Source organism: Pyrus communis, chromosome 7, assembly GCF_041283825.1.
Source record: "Pyrus communis isolate YQ-2024b chromosome 7, ASM4128382v1, whole genome shotgun sequence".
NCBI lineage: Eukaryota > Viridiplantae > Streptophyta > Magnoliopsida > Rosales > Rosaceae > Pyrus > Pyrus communis.
Genome location: NC_142571.1, coordinates 24,800,884 through 24,817,746, shown reverse-complemented (window position 1 = coordinate 24,817,746; position 16,863 = coordinate 24,800,884). Strand labels below are relative to the sequence as shown.

At 39.4% G+C, this 16,863-nt stretch overlaps 2 protein-coding genes across 4 annotated transcripts; both read left to right on the top strand.

The window, feature by feature from the left end:
- The first annotated feature begins 691 nt into the window (after positions 1-691).
- On the top strand, positions 692-6,772 carry LOC137733782 (ARF guanine-nucleotide exchange factor GNOM-like). The gene is made up of 4 exons (XM_068472965.2): positions 692-894; positions 1,016-1,138; positions 1,747-2,574; positions 2,720-6,772. Exons 3-4 carry the CDS (start codon positions 1,840-1,842, stop codon positions 6,392-6,394), a joined length of 4,410 nt encoding a protein of 1,469 aa, XP_068329066.1. The 5' UTR covers positions 692-894; positions 1,016-1,138; positions 1,747-1,839; the 3' UTR covers positions 6,395-6,772.
- An 885-nt stretch (positions 6,773-7,657) lies between these two features.
- On the top strand, positions 7,658-13,178 carry LOC137734920 (ARF guanine-nucleotide exchange factor GNOM-like). 3 transcript variants are annotated; one of them, XM_068474247.2, is made up of 3 exons: positions 7,690-7,860; positions 8,196-9,076; positions 9,229-13,178. In XM_068474247.2, the coding sequence occupies exons 2-3, from the start codon at positions 8,342-8,344 to the stop codon at positions 12,904-12,906; spliced, it is 4,413 nt and encodes a 1,470-aa protein (XP_068330348.1). In that variant the 5' UTR covers positions 7,690-7,860; positions 8,196-8,341; the 3' UTR covers positions 12,907-13,178. The 3 variants fall into 3 exon arrangements, with proteins under 3 accessions (XP_068330349.1, XP_068330348.1, XP_068330350.1); XM_068474249.2 differs by having other exon boundaries at positions 8,106-9,076; XM_068474248.2 differs by having other exon boundaries at positions 7,658-9,076.
- The last annotated feature ends 3,685 nt before the right edge of the window (positions 13,179-16,863 follow it).

The following is a 16,863-nucleotide window of genomic DNA, read 5'->3' as shown; positions in this document are numbered from 1 at the left end:
TGTTCTCCTCTTTCCTTTTTTCTCCTGATTATCTTCTCTCTTTTTCAATTTTCCCCTAAGATTTTTCTCAGTTTCCTTGAGTTTTGTCTCAAACTTTTCCGTGAGTTTGTCTCACTTTTGGACTTCATGTCCCTCCTCTCTACCCCTCCCTCTCCTCTGGCCATTCTTTTCCAAAACTCCATATCCCCTCACTTTTCCCCTCTGCATCCCTTCCCCAACCATCCTCATCCCATCCTTTGCTTTGATTTGCAGACTTTGGGTCAAATATGCCCCCCCCCAACGACTTACCGGATTTCCATCAAGGCCAAGTGTATTGTGGTTTCGGCCAAAGTAAGGGTATTTTACTTACCCTTTAGCCTAACCTTCTATCAATGTGTTACTATGTTCATATATATTTGCTGGGATTTGTGAATGGGATTTGGATCTAATGCCTATCTTTTGGTTTTGCATCTTTGATGAAGAAATCTGGATGGATGTGGTGTGCTTCTTGTTGTGGGTTTGCTACTTTTGTGCTACGATGTATTGTTCATTTTCATCCCTCGATCGTTTTCTCTAGTGTTACCATTTCGGTATGGCTGTAACAGTGACAGACACTGCATTCTGTGGTCAAAAATTAGAGATTTAGGTTCCCGTATTAATTTATTTAATTGAGCTGAACTTTTATATATCTTTTTTTCACCCAAACGTACTTGAATAATTTTGCCTTCCCTTGAGTTAGCCTGTACCATAATATCGGATTAATACATTTATCTTTTCAGACCCAAAAAAAAGCCAAACTAATAAAACACGGTGGAATTCTTCTTCTTTTCCTCGTTTACTTTTCTTTTCTTCGTCCTCTAGATCCTTGGCCGGACTCTAGGGATTCGACCTCGCTTTTCCATTTTTCCAACCAAGGTAAATTCTTCTCTCTCACGCAACTTCACTCGCATGAAGTCTCCTTCGCATTCCGAATTTTTATTTTTTTTGCGTTTTTTATTTTCCTGATTTTAATGGATCGCGCCGGATCTGTTACCAGAGAAGCGGAGCGGTCGAACCCGAAGCTTGCAGTTGTGCCCGAACCGGTGGGGGAGAGGAAGGAACCGGATTTGGGAGGCGTCAAGCTCGGGATCGCCGGCGAGGTGGAAAGCAGGACTGTTTGGTAAGTAGCCAAACGAAAATTTGGAATTTGAATTTTCAGTCTCTGCTAAATCTGATGTTTTGGAGCACATTTGGCGTCCGAATTTGGGATTCAGCATTGGAAGGGCCAATGTCGGAAGGGGGGGGGGGGGGGAGGAGCTGCTTAGTGTTTGTTTTAGGTTTTAAGTTATCTGTTTAGATTCAAATCTTTACTTTTTCTAATGGAAATTTACGAGTAATTTTCCGTTGCTTGAAATTTTAGTTTTATTCAACTGATAGTTGGAGTTTAAGTATGATGCATACCACCTGACTATGTTTTTATTAGTGAAGGCAGTGTAGGTTTTAAATGTTGTTTATAGTGTGTTTAAATGGTATGTGTACATTTAAAGACATATGAATTATAGAGCGAGACATTTAAATTATAGACCGAGACCGGAAGTTATGGTTGTGATATTGGTTACAGTGGCAGTGAGGGTGGGTGCCGGCCAGTCATGGCTGTTGAAAATCAGTGGTAGTGGTTATGGAAGTTTAAATGTCTGCATATGATATGATTACGATCATTTTGATTTACGCTTGTTGATTAATTGTTGTACTTAAGTTAGCTTACTTGATATGTTGAATTTCAACTAGGTATGTGTTGCCTATGCTTCTTTGCCTTCTCTATATAGAAGGTGGTAAATACAGCTAGAACTTTGGTTCTATTCAAAAGAATATTGTTCAGAGATGGGGCGTCTAAAGCTGCAAACTGGCATCAAGGCAATTGAAGAAGAATCCGAGGACTTTGAGGCAATGAATTCAAATAAAGCTACATTGGCATGCATCATCAATTCAGAAATAGGTTCTGTATTAGCGGTTATGAGGAGGAATGTAAGATGGGGTGGGCGCTATATATCCGGTGATGATCAGCTGGAACACTCTTTAGTACAGTCTTTAAAGGCATTGCGCAAGCAAATTTTTTCATGGCAGCATCAGTGGCATACCATTAATCCTGTAGTGTATCTCCAACCATTTTTGGATGTGATTAGATCGGATGAAACTGGTGCACCAATCACTGGTGTCGCTTTGTCATCTGTTTATAATATCTTAACACTTGATGTGATTGATCAAAATTCCTTAAATGTTGAAGATGCCATGAACTTGTTAGTTGATGCCATCACTAGTTGCCGATTTGAGGTCACCGATCCTGCATCAGAGGAAGTGGTATTGATGAAGATATTACAGGTTCTTCTGGCTTGCATGAAGAGTAAAGCATCTGTTATGTTGAGTAACCAGCACGTTTGCACTATAGTGAATACATGTTTCCGTATAGTTCATCAAGCAGGAACAAAAGGCGAGTTGTTGCAACGGATAGCTCGCCACACAATGCATGAACTTGTTAGATGTATTTTCTCACACCTTCCTGATGTTCACGACACTGAACATGCACTGTCAAATGGAAGCACTACTAGAAAACAAGAGGTACTGCGACTAAAAAAGTTTGCACGCATTAGGTCTTAGCCTAGATGTGTTCTGTTGATTATACAGTGTAAACTTATTAATTGATGCGCAGGTGTCCAATGTTTAGAACTTCTTTGTGAATCTGTGGTTGTTTTTTCTTGTGCAGATTGCCGGCCTAAATAACGAGTATGCTTTTGGGAGTAGACAATTGGAGAATGGCAATGTGAGTTCTGGGTATGATAGTCAGCCATTATCCACAAGTCCTGCATCAAACGCTCCTTCTGGCCTGGTAGCACCTGGGATTGATGAAAATGCACTCGCGGTTTCTACTGGGAAGGAGGCTGTTCAATATGATTTGCATCTCATGACTGAGCCATATGGGGTACCCTGCATGGTGGAAATATTGCACTTTCTGTGCTCTTTGTTAAATGTTTCTGAGCATATGGGAATGGGACCTAGATCTAATACCATAGCATTTGATGAAGATGTGCCTCTTTTTGCCTTGGTTTTGATTAATTCAGCTTTAGAGTTGGGTGGATCCCACATTCAGAATCATCCCAAGTTATTGAGTTTAGTTCAGGATGAATTGTTTCGAAATCTTATGCAGTTTGGTTTGTCAACGAGTCCACTTATTCTTTCAATGGTGTGCAGCATTGTTCTTAATTTGTACCACCATTTGCGAGCTGAACTTAAACTACAGCTTGAGGCTTTCTTTTCTTGTGTGATATTGAGGCTTGCACAAAGTAGATATGGAGCTTCTTATCAGCAGCAGGAGGTTGCTATGGAGGCTCTTGTTGACTTCTGCAGGCAGAAAAATTTCATGGTGGAGATGTATGCTAACTTAGATTGTGACATAACATGCAGCAATGTCTTTGAAGAACTTGCTAATCTGTTGTCAAAGAGTGCATTCCCTGTCAATTGCCCCTTGTCTTCAATTCACATTCTTGCTTTGGATGGCCTTATTGCTGTTATTCAAGGAATGGCCGAGAGAGTGGGGAATGGATCTGTTTCTGCACATACACCAGTGAATCTGGAAGAGTATACTCCGTTCTGGATGGTGAAGTGTGACAACTACAGTGATCCTAGTAATTGGGTTCCATTTGTTCGCCGGAGGAAGTACATAAAGAGAAGGTTAATGATTGGAGCTGATCATTTTAACCGTGACCCAAAGAAAGGACTGGAGTTCCTCCAAGGAACATATCTGTTGCCCGACAAACTTGATCCACAAAGCGTGGCCTGCTTTTTCAGGTATACTGCGGGGTTGGACAAGAATCTAGTTGGGGATTTCTTGGGAAATCATGACGAGTTTTGCGTTCAGGTTCTTCATAAATTTGCAGGTACCTTTGATTTCGCAGATATGAACTTGGATACTGCACTCCGACTGTTTTTGGAGACATTTCGATTGCCTGGAGAATCACAAAAGATACAGAGGGTGCTTGAAGCATTCTCAGAGAGATATTATGAGCAATCACCACTAATTCTAGCTAACAAGGATGCTGCGCTTTTGCTGTCATATTCACTCATAATGCTCAATACAGATCAACACAATGTTCAGGTAAAGAAGAAAATGACGGAGGAGGATTTCATTCGGAATAATCGGCACATCAATGGAGGCAGTGATCTTCCTCGAGAATTCCTGACAGAGCTTTACCACTCAATATGCAAGAATGAGATCCGAACAACTCCAGAACAAGGTGCTGGTTATCCTGAAATGACCCCAAGCCGGTGGATTGATTTAATGCACAAATCTAAGAAGAGTGCTCCATTTATCATGTCTGATTCCAGAGCCTACCTAGACCACGATATGTTTGCTATAATGTCTGGCCCTACCATTGCTGCTATCTCTGTGGTATTTGATCACGCAGAACATGAAGAGATTTACCAAACTTGCATCGATGGATTTTTAGCCGTTGCAAAGATTTCGGCATGCCATCATCTTGAAGATGTTCTGGATGATCTGGTTGTATCACTCTGTAAGTTTACCACCCTTTTACACCCATCATCTGTTGAGGAGCCTGTGTTAGCCTTTGGTGATGACACAAAAGCAAGAATGGCAACTGTGACTCTATTCACAATTGCCAATAGGTATGGTGATTACATCCGCACAGGTTGGAGAAATATTCTGGACTGCATCTTAAGATTACACAAGCTTGGTCTTCTTCCAGCTCGTGTGGCCAGTGATGCAGCCGATGAGTCGGAGTTTTCTGCTGACACAGGGCCTGGGAAGCCTGTATCAAATTCTCTTTCATCTGTTCATGTACCTTCCATAGGCACTCCTAGGAGATCCTCTGGATTGATGGGTCGGTTTAGTCAGCTCTTATCTCTTGAGACAGAGGAGCCGAGATCGCAGCCTACTGAACAACAACTTGCTGCTCATCAACGCACCGTTCAGACAATTCAAAAGTGTCATATTGACAGCATATTTACTGAGAGCAAGTTTCTGCAGGCTGAATCCCTCCTACAGCTTGCACGTGCACTGATTTGGGCTGCAGGACGACCCCAGAAAGGGAACAGCTCTCCTGAGGACGAGGATACTGCAGTTTTCTGTTTGGAGTTGCTGATTGCTATTACCCTAAATAATAGGGATAGGATTGATCTTCTTTGGCAGGGAGTGTATGAGCACATATCGAACATTGTTCAGTCAACTGTGATGCCTTGTGCTCTGGTAGAGAAGGCTGTTTTTGGACTTCTTCGGATTTGCCAGCGGCTGCTTCCCTATAAAGAGAACCTTGCTGATGATCTCTTGAAATCCCTGCAGCTTGTCTTGAAGCTTGATGCTCGGGTTGCTGATGCTTACTGTGAGCAAATTACACAGGAAGTCAGTCGCCTTGTGAAAGCAAATGCCTCTCACATCAGATCCCATGGTGGGTGGCGCACAATTACATCCTTACTCTCTATCACAGCCCGGCACCCTGATGCTTTTGAGGCTGGGTTTAACGCACTGTTCTTCATTATGTCAGAAGGAACCCACTTGTTGCCGGCCAACTATGTTCTGTGTGTTGATGCTTCAAGGCAGTTTGCAGAATCTCGCGTTGGGCAGGCAGAACGATCTGTGCGCGCACTTGATCTTATGGCAGGTTCTGTTGATTGTTTAGCAAGGTGGGCCTGTGAGGCTAAGCAAGCTGTGAACGAGGAGGAAGCGGTGAAAATGTCTGAGGATATTGGGGAAATGTGGTTCCGACTTGTTCAGGCACTAAGAAAAGTTTGTTTGGACCAGAGAGAAGATGTCAGGAACCATGCTTTGTTGTTGTTGCAGAAGTGCTTGACGGGAGTGGATGGGATCCCTCTTCTACACGGTCTCTGGCTACAGTGCTTTGATGCGGTGATCTTCACAATGCTTGACGACTTGCTTGAAATTGCACAGGGACACTCCCAAAAGGACTACCGCAACATGGAAGGCACTCTTATCCTTGCAATGGAGCTCTTGTCCAAGGTGTTCTTACAGCTGCTTCCTGATCTATCACAGTTAACAACCTTCTGCAAACTATGGCTGGGTGTTCTCGGTCGAATGGAAAAGTATATGAAGGTGAAAGTTAGAGGGAAAAAAAGTGAGAAGCTTCAGGACCAAGTACCCAAACTACTTAAGAACACCTTGCTTGTGATGAATTTAAAGGGAGTGCTCGTGCAAAGGAGCGCTCTAGGAGGTGACAGCTTGTGGGAGTTGACATGGCTACATGTCAATAACATTGCTCCATCCTTGCAATCTGAGGTTTTCCCCAATCAAGGTTCAGAGCAGCCCGAGACTAAGCTGGGTGAAAACGGAGGTCTAGTTTCGGATGAAAAGGGTAATGTACTTCCAACTGAAATGGCGTCGCCAGAAGTTTCTGGCACTGCAAATTAGCCTGTTGTATAGTTGCTTGCAACTAGAACTGGTCCTGTTCGTGCACGTTAATAAGCACGCGTGATCCCGAATACTTAGTTATTGTAGGAGGCATCCTGTTACGAAACTTTTATGTTACAGAAACTTGCAGACGACATCTTTGATTGTTTTTTTTGTAGAGCTGCTAGATGTGGATTATTACAGAGGGAACTGATATACATACTAGTGTTTGAAAAACCTGGCGGATTGGTCGTTTCTTTGTACTCATCTTCGTCTTCCTTCATTTGCCTCCGGATAATTCTGTTGCAGTGTTACTCTTTGCCTAAAGGTAGCTAGTGAATCCATCTATGTTTCTGTACTGCCTTGTTCATCAATGTACAGAATTCAACGATTGCCACACGTGACTCGTATTTTTACTCGGCATCTATCGTGCCATGTTTGACATCGATGATTCCAATTTCGTGCATCGCAAATTGTTGGTTCGTTCTGACTTCTACTGATGCGGTTGTCTGAAAGATGTTTGGTTGCGAAAGTTGGTATTTGATGATGCGGTATTGAGTCTTGTGTGGGTAGAGAAGGAATTAGATTACGGGCAATACAGCTCTTCCCCCAGCATTTGAATTCAACTTTTGACGCTTTCACAACCAGAGGGGTTCAACAATGTGGGAAAAGACCGAAAAGTCATATGGAATGAAATTTATTCGATGAAATTGCTTCGACATAATTATTGTAAAAACCATCATTCTAAGCAAACTACAAGGTTACGTCACCTTTTTAACTCACTGCATTTTGAGTTTAAACTCTCTTTCTTTTCCGTTAACGTAAATCAAATTTTACGAGGCAAACCTGAGCTTGGCTTTTTCGTTCTGAGCCCTCAAGTTGATTTACAAAATAACATGATATGTTGAATTTTAGCCGTATCATAACAAGTTTATAATTATGAATAAATCAAAATTAACGTACTTCAAAAATCTCATTATACACTATTGTATATTTTTCTTTCAAAGTATAAAAAGTTTGGAGTGACAAATAAGATTTTTGAAATGCCAATAACAATTCTTATACTAATTAATATACAGTTTAGTAATACTTTTCGTTTTTATATCTTTGAAGTCTCAAATTTGACCCATAATATTTGTTGTACGTTCGAATTCTCTATGATTTTACTACATATCTTTTGATCTTGAAGGGCAATAATTTTTCTTTGTATTAAACAAAAAAAGATATTTTTTTATGGGCATCATGAAAAATGAAAGAAATCAGACGGTCCACATTTGATGAGAATATATTGGAAGATCCCATTTTATGGCCCGCACAAAACAGCGGAAACCATTGTTATACAGTTCACCAAGACATCTGGTACCAAGGTGGTTGGTGAACGGGTCGAACCCGAACTTGACGATTAGAGCCGGCAACCACCGCGAAACCGGACTCAGAGGCTTCCGGCATGAGATCGCCGTTGCCGTCGAAGGGCGGGAATCTTCCGGGTTAGTGCCCATATGAAATTCGGAATTTGAATTTCCTTTTCTCACCCAAATCTGAGGCACCCAAACTGTGGGATTCGAAATGTTAAAGATCACTACGAATCCCCACTTTCCTTTTCACTCCCATTTCTTTGGGAGCTGCTGATTAGCATTTGTTTAGTTTCAAATTTTCTAATTAGAATCAAATCTTGAGTCTTTGGAATATGGATTATATTATTATTAGAATCGAAATTGTCGAATACTTTAAGGTTTTATGAAGATTTATAATGTCATTGAATGATTCCATGGCGGTCGTGATTGTTCGAATTTGGTGCTAATAGTTATGAACTTTTGTGTAGTTTCATTGCCCGGTTAGCTGATATGTTGGATTTCTACTGGGTATGTTAAGCTTGGTAGATCTTGAAAGTATGCGATACCCCATATGCTACTTTGCTTCGGTCGTAGAAGTTGGGAAATACTGGTAGAATCTGGGTTCTGTTGAACGATGGGGCGTCTGAAGCTGCAAAGTAGAATCCAGGAAATTGAGGAAGAACATGGGGAATGTGATGCAACGCATTCTAATCATGCTACTTTAGCATGCATCATTAATTCAGAAATAGGCACTGTATTAGCGGTTATGAGGAGGAATGTAAGATGGGGAGGACGCTATGTGTCTGGTGATGATCAACTGGAACACCCTCTAATCCAATCTTTAAAGGCGTTACGCAGGCAAATCTTTTCATGGAAGCACCATATGCATTCCATCAATCCTTCTGCGTATCTCCGGCCATTTTTGGATGTGATTAGATCGGATGAAACTGGTGCACCAATTACTGGTGTGGCTTTGTCTTCTGTTTACAATATCTTAACACTTGATGTAATCAATCAAAATTCCTTAAATGTTGAAGATGCCATGCACTTATTAGTTGATGCAGTCACTGGCTGCCGATTTGAGGTGACTGATCCTGCATCAGAAGAAGTGGTATTGATGAAGATACTGCAGGTTCTTCTAGCTTGCATGAAGAGTAAAGCATCTGTTATTTTGACCAATCAGCATGTTTGCATTATAGTGAACACATGTTTCCGTATTGTCCATCAAGCGGGAACAAAAGGTGAGTTGTTGCAGCGGATAGCTCGCCACACAATTCATGAAATTATTAGATGTATTTTCTCACACCTTCCAGATGTTCACCATGCTGAACATGCATTGCCAAATGGAAGCAATACCATCAATGGAGAGGTACTTCTAATATCAAAATTGACAAGTATTATTGGGTCTTAGCATAGAGGTGATCTGTTAATTCTCGAGAGTGAAACAAGAAGTTAGACCTGCAGATGTCCAGTCTTAAATACTTTTCTTATTCACGAATTTATGGTGTTTTTCTTGTGCAGATTGCAGGGCAAAATAATGAGCATGCTTCTGGGAGTAGACAATTGGAGAATGATAACATGATTTCTCAGTTTGATAGTCATCTATTATCTACAAATCCTGCTTTGCATGCTTCCTCAGGTCTTGTAGAATCTGGGATTGATGAAAAGACAGCTGGTGGTTCTAGCAGGAAGGAGGCTGATCAATATGACGTGCAACTCATGGCTGAGCCATTTGGGATTCCCTGCATGGTGGAAATATTTGACTTCCTGTGTTCATTGTTAAATGTGGTTGAGCATATAGGAACGGGTCCCAGGTATAATACCATAGCTTTTGACGAAGATGTCCCCCTTTTTGCACTGGGTTTGGTTAATTGCGCTATAGAGTTAGGCGGGTCCTCCATTCGGCATCACACCAAGTTATTAAGTTTGGTTCAGGATGAATTGTTTCAAAATTTGATGCAGTTTGGCCTATCAACAAGTCCACTTATTCTTTCAATGGTATGCAGCATTGTCCTCAATCTGTATCACCATCTCCGCACTGAACTTAAGCTACAGCTTGAGGCTTTCTTTTCATGTGTGATATTGAGGCTTGTGCAAAGCAGGTATGGGGCTTCTTATCAGCAGCAGGAGGTTGCCATGGAGTCTGTTGTGGACTTCTGCCGACAGAAAACTTTCATGGTGGAGATGTACGCGAACTTAGATTGTGACATAACTTGCAATAATGTCTTTGAAGAGCTTGCTAAAATGTTGTCAAAGAGTGCATTCCCTGTTAATTTGCTTTTGTCTTCAATTCACATTCTTGCTTTGGATGGTCTTATTGCTATTATTCAGGGAATGGCAGAGAGGGCAGGGAATGGCTCAGTTAGTGCTGTTCAAGCTCCCCCTATGAATCTTGATGAGTATACTCCATTCTGGTTGATGAAATGTGACAACTACAGTGATCCGACTCATTGGGTTCCATTTGTTCGCCGAAGGAAGCACATAAAGAGAGGACTAATGATTGGAGCTGATCATTTTAACCATGACCCAAAGAAAGGGCTGGAGTTCCTCCAAGGAACCCATCTCTTGCCTGACAAACTTGATCCTGAAAGTGTGGCCTGTTTTTTCAGGTACACTGCTGGGTTGGACAAGAATCTTGTTGGGGATTTCCTGGGAAACCATGATGAGTTTTGTATTCAGGTTCTTAATAAATTTGCTGGTACCTTTGATTTCCAAGACATGCATTTGGATACTGCACTGCGACTGTTTCTGGAGACATTTCGATTGCCTGGAGAATCACAAAAAATACAAAGGGTGCTTGAAGCATTCTCAGAGAGATATTATGAGCAATCACCACAAATTCTGGCTAACAAGGATTCTGCTCTCGTGTTATCATATTCAATTATATTGCTCAACACGGACCAGCACAATGTTCAGGTGAAGAAGAAGATGACAGAGGAGGATTTCATTCGGAATAATCGACACATCAATGGAGGTGATGATTTACCTCGAGAATTCCTTTCAGAGCTTTACCACTCAATATGCAAGAATGAGATCCGCACAACTCCAGAACAAGGTGCTGGTTATCCTGAAATGAACCCAAGCCGTTGGATTGATTTAATACACAAATCTAAGAAGAATGCTCCATTCATTGAATCCGATACCAGAGCCTACCTTGACCAGGATATGTTTGCTATAATGTCAGGCCCCACAATTGCTGCCATTTCTGTGGTATTTGATCATGCAGAACATGAAGAGATTTACCAAAAATGCATTGATGGATTTTTATCTGTTGCAAAGATTGCAGCATGCTATCATTTTGAAGATGTGCTCGACGATCTGGTTGTGTCTCTTTGTAAGTTTACAACCCTTTTAAACTCGTCATCTTATGAGGAACCTGTTTTAGCCTTTGGTGATGACCCAAAAGCTAGAATGTCAACAGTGACAGTTTTCACGATTGCCAATACATATGGTGATCACATTCGCACAGGCTGGAGAGGTGTTCTTGACTGTATCTTAAGATTACACAAACTTGGTCTTCTGTCGGCTTTTGTGGCCAGTGAAGCAGCTGGTGATTCTGAGTTTTCTGCTGACACAGGTCATGGCAAGGCCATAACCAATTCTCTGTCATCCGTTCCTATGCCCCCTCTGAGTACTCCTAGGAAATCCTCTGGATTGATGGGCCGGTTTACTCAGCTATTATCTCTTGACACTGAGGAGCCGAGATCACAGCCTACTGAAGAAGAACTTGTGGTTCATCAGCGCACCCTTCAAACAATTCAAAAGTGCCACATTGATAGCATATTTTCGGAGAGCAAGTTTCTGCAGGCTAAATCCCTGTTACAGCTTGCACGGGCACTCATCTGGGCTGGAGGACGACCCCAGAAAGGGAGCAGCTCACCTGAGGATGAAGATACTGCAGTTTTCTGTTTGGAGTTGCTGATAGCTGTTACCCTAAATAACAGGGATAGGATTATGCTTCTTTGGCAGATTGTGTACGAGCACATATCGAACATTGTTCAGTCTACCGTGATGCCTTGTGCCCTGGTAGAGAAGGCTGTTTTTGGACTTCTTCGGATTTGCCAGCGGCTGCTTCCCTATAAGGAGGACCTTGCTGATGATCTTTTGCGATCATTGCAACTTGTTTTGAAGCTTGATGCTCGGGTTGCGGATGCATACTGTGAGCAAATTACGCAGGAAGTTGGTCGCCTTGTGAAAGCAAATGCCTCTCACATAAGATCACAATTGGGGTGGCGCATAACTACATCACTACTCTCCATTACTGCTCCGCACCCAGAAGCTTCAGAGGCTGGGTTCGATGCACTGTTCTTCATTATGTCTGAAGGAGCTCATTTGTTTCCTGCCAATTATGTTTTCTGTGTTGACGCATCAAGGCAGTTTGCTGAGTCTCGTGTTGGAGAGGTGGAGCGATCTGTGTGCGCACTGGATCTTATGGCAGGTTCTGTTGATTGTTTATCAAGGTGGGCCTCTGACGCTAACCAATCTATGAATGAGGAAGAAGCTGTGAAAATGTCTCAGGATATTGGGCGAATGTGGTTGCGGCTTGTTCAGGGGTTGAGAAAAGTTTGTTTGGACCAGAGAGAAGAGGTTAGGAACCATGCTTTGTCCATGTTACGGAAGTGCTTGACTGGAGTGGATGGGATTCCTCTTCCACATGGCCTGTGGTTACAGTGCTTTGACACGGTGATCTTCACAATGCTTGATGACTTGCTTGAAATTGCACAGGGACACTCCCCAAAGGAATACCGCTACATGGAAGGCACGCTTATCCTAGCCTTGAAGCTCTTGTCCAAAGTTTTTCTGGAGTTACTACCCGAGCTATCGCAGTTAACAACCTTCAGCAAACTATGGCTGGGTGTTCTCAATCGAATGGAAAATTATATGAAGGTGAAAGTTGGAGGGAGAAAATGTGAGAAGCTACGGGACCAAGTGCCGGAGCTACTTAAGAACACCTTAATCGTAATGATTTTAAGGGGAGTTCTTGTGGAGAAAAGTGACGTAGGAGATGATAGCTTGTGGGAGTTGACATGGCTGCATGTAAATAAAATTGCTCCATCCTTGCAGTCTGAAGTTTCCCGTGATCCGATTTTAGAGCAGTCAGAGACTAAGCAGGGTGAATCAGGGCGAGTCTCTGATGCAACGGGCACCATGCTTCCAACTGAAACCGTTCCTGCTGAAGGTTCTAGCGGTGGTGGTTAAAAATGTTGTATAGTCATTGGAACCGGATCTGTTTTCTTTAAGGCATACTAGCAGATGAGCACACGTTGTGTGTGTGTACAACCGTCCACCTCCTCTCACGTTTTCCTCAAGCGCAACCGCTTCACTTCATTCAAACTATCCAAAAAACATCATGATTTCACTTACGTGTATGAAAAAATGATAGTGAGATAATTTCTCTTAATAACTGAATTTTTTTTTATCTTATGTAAATATGTCGATATAGAATTACTATTTTGCCCTTCTTATGTAAATATTGTGTATCTAAAGTGTGGAAAAAATAGGAAAAAAAGGGAAAAAGTTCAAAAGATACAAAATTACTACTTTGCCCCTTCTCATGTTAACATTGTGTATTCAAAGTGAGGGTAAAATTGGAAGAAAGGGGGCAATTTTTTTAATCTTATGTAAATATTTCGATATAAAATTACTATTTTGCCATTTTTATGTAAATATTGTGTATCAAATGTGAGGGAAAAATAGAAAAAAGGGGGAAAAAGTTCAAAATATACAAAATTACTATTTTACCCTCCTCATGTCAACCTTGTGTATTTAAAAGTGAGGACAAAATTAAAAGAAAAGAGGGTAAAAAGTTGACAAACCCTCTTCTCTTAATAGAATAGATAGATTAGTAAGCACACATGGTCGTCACCATTTAGTAGTACTGAGGGAGGCGGTCATGTTCTGGCATGCTACCTCTTAATTTTGGCCATAGAGTTGCAAGACTCGGGATTTAGCACACATGGAACTGCTATACCCGGTGGTCGGGGAAAACCCAAACGGATCAAACTTTATCATAGTAATCATCTTCAACTTCCTTCATATACTATCTTCTTCTCTACGCCGTCCTTATAACTTTGTTGTCTGAAGATATCATATATGTCGTGTTTCGTAGTAGGGTACTTAGGCCCCTCTTTTAACTCCCCACACCCCAATTTTTTGTTACGTCGAGAAAATCTGGAAGGGAAGGATTCATTTCTTGCCAGAGTGGTGAAATATTTTTGTTTGATTTGTTTACAATGTACAGAACTTGAGATTGCTAGTTCTAACTAGTACTTTTACCCGGCGTCGAACTTTTTTTTGTGCTCGTGTTTGACATTGATATTTTCAGGTTGATGAATCGCAATTTGTTGATCAAGTCAATGCAAGAAACTGGCTAAAAACTGAAATGGTTATCAGACGGACTCTAAACTTGTAAGGTAGTTTGATTTTAGCGTCAAAATTATTTTCTTTCGTTGCCAATCGCTTTTCTAACTTTCAAAATTATACCAAATGACTCATGAGGAGACTAGTGATGTTGCTACGAAAGTGAACATAAGTAGTGACGTGCTTACCAGTGCATCAACCTATTGATACTGATTTGAATATTCTCCACTGATAAAGAAAAATGATAATCATACTTTTTTTTTTCTCGTTTTCTGTAATTTTGATTATCGAATTGAATAAATAAATAAAACAATAAATAGGGATAAACATAATTAAGTATGCGCAACTGCAGAAAAGAGAAAGATAAAAAGGATATCGCAAACATGTAAACGGATATATTCTGCTTTGGGATCAAAGCGGATACGTTCTGCATTCGAATGAAAGAAATTTTGACATCAACTTAATATTGTCACATCAATCTTCAAATAAAACTCTGACAAATCATATTTGACACTCTAAAGATTCACCTAAGAGCTCTTAAATCTAGAGAACGAAAAAGAAGCACCCAGTGTTTATTACTAATTTTTCAACAAGAATTATATTCTTATTTGTCCACAATTATTACGACTGCTTAAACTAGAGAGTATAACCAAATTTTTTTTTAGGGGGCTAAGTTACATTATAGCCTTTTTAGTTAAAACTTAATCAAGAAATAAGAGCACGATTGAAGATGCTCTTACAAAATTTTAGTTTTCTTTTATTGTTTTATGTAATTTTTGTGTTGATTTAGAAGTCACATTTACACTATGTTAACCAACAATAGTCAACAATAATCATGAAGTTTTACTTTTAGCTATTCTTCAAATTGACTTCTTGTATTCCAAAACGACAATTAGATGCACAACGTGATATGCAAATATGATTTTTCCATCTCCGTAGTCTATAAAGGAGTCTAACATTTGACATGCACCGAACATAGATAAAATATCAACTGATGCAATTTCAAAATCTCGTGTGAGGATAAAACCTTTCATGACTTAGTTTTAGAAACTATCCTGAACAAAACATAAGGGGTAAAAATGTAAAAATGGGTTAATACTTGAAATGTGGGTATACTAATCTACACTGCCTATTAAAATTCTCTTTGTCAACTAAAGAACGATGAAAAGATTATTAGTCTTCTATTACAGAAAAAAATTATTGATGAGCAACAATATAACTTCACAAAACCAAATTTTACTGTTTTTTATTGAAACTCACATACATCTGATTTTAGCATATATCTAATATTAAAAAATACAAAATAAAAAATAAAAACAAAAACCAAAAACCTCCCTTTCCAATCCCTCTTTCTCTCTCCTTTTTTTTATCTTTTAAAAACAAAAATAAAAAATATTCATACACACATTGTCATATGCCAGTTGCTAATTACTATCTCCTCCAAAGAAGTTAGAGAAAATTTCTTATAAATTGTCCTTCGTTCATCTATTTGTCAACTCATTCTTCAATTAACTCACCGTATTCTAATTGTTATTTTGATATTTTTATATCTTATATTTATCTTAAAATCTCAAAATGAAATATATTGTCGAAACCAAATTGCTAACTTAAAGAAATAGTAAGTAGCGTTATAAATATACTAGATCAATCGCTACTTTTTAATGGAAAATGTTATTAGCACTTCAAAAATTTTATTCTACACTGCTTATAAGTGTATTTTTCTTTCTAATTATAGAAAGTTTAGAGTGCCAAATAAGATTTTTGAAGTGTTAATAATAATTCCTTTTTTAATTTGTAAATTAGATTGTTACCTTTGTTAAAAAACGGTGGTTTTTTTTTTTCACGTGGCATAATCAATATAATTTTATTATTCAATTCCTACTTTCTCATGAAGAAAGTTGAGATTTAACTATAAATCAATTTGTAATATAGAAAGTAGCCCGAGTTACTTATAAACTCATGCAAAGTCTCTCTTTCCATCTATGTGAGATCCATTTTCAACACACCTTCCACACGTGTGACAAATTTTCAAGTCTAACACATGGATAACATTGGAGCACATGCACGTTGACTTTCACACGTGAACCAACCTACTATGATATTATAAAGAAAGTTTAGATTTCACTATAAAAACTAATTGATAATATATAAAGTAGCTCAAATTATTATATACTTACGCAAAATTTATCCTTCTATTAATGTAAAATTCATTATCGACCACTCATGACATACTACATAGTACGTAGAACAATAGAAGGTAAGTTGCGTCCTTAAAAATGGTAAAAACCTGTCACATATCAGGTGGCCAAAGTTTGTTCATAAGCCCACATCAACTTTCCAATGGAGTGTCCGCAGTAGCTACTACCTAGGCCTAGGCTTAGGACTGTCACATTAGGCTTAACATTGGTAAAGCCAACAAAACGAAATACTCGACATACGAACCCCAAATAAAATTTAGAAAAAGCAGCGAAAAAGATTTGAAAATTTTTAAGTTTTAACGATAATAATAAAATAAAAAATAAAATAAATAGTTTTAGAGTTGACTTTTTAATGTAAAAATATAATTTTTTATTAAAATAAACAATACTGTAGATTTTTAGTTAAAACCTCCATAAATTTTATGATACATATTTATTTCTTCAAAATTAAAATTGAATAGTAAGTGATTAAAATGTTCTTGAATTTTGAAGCTTGAAAAAATGGAATTCGCCTTTTTAAAGTAAAAACTAAACCCGAAGCATCTAAAATTTGCTGTAAGACAGTTGGACCAATTGGTTAATAATCCTGATCATTTGG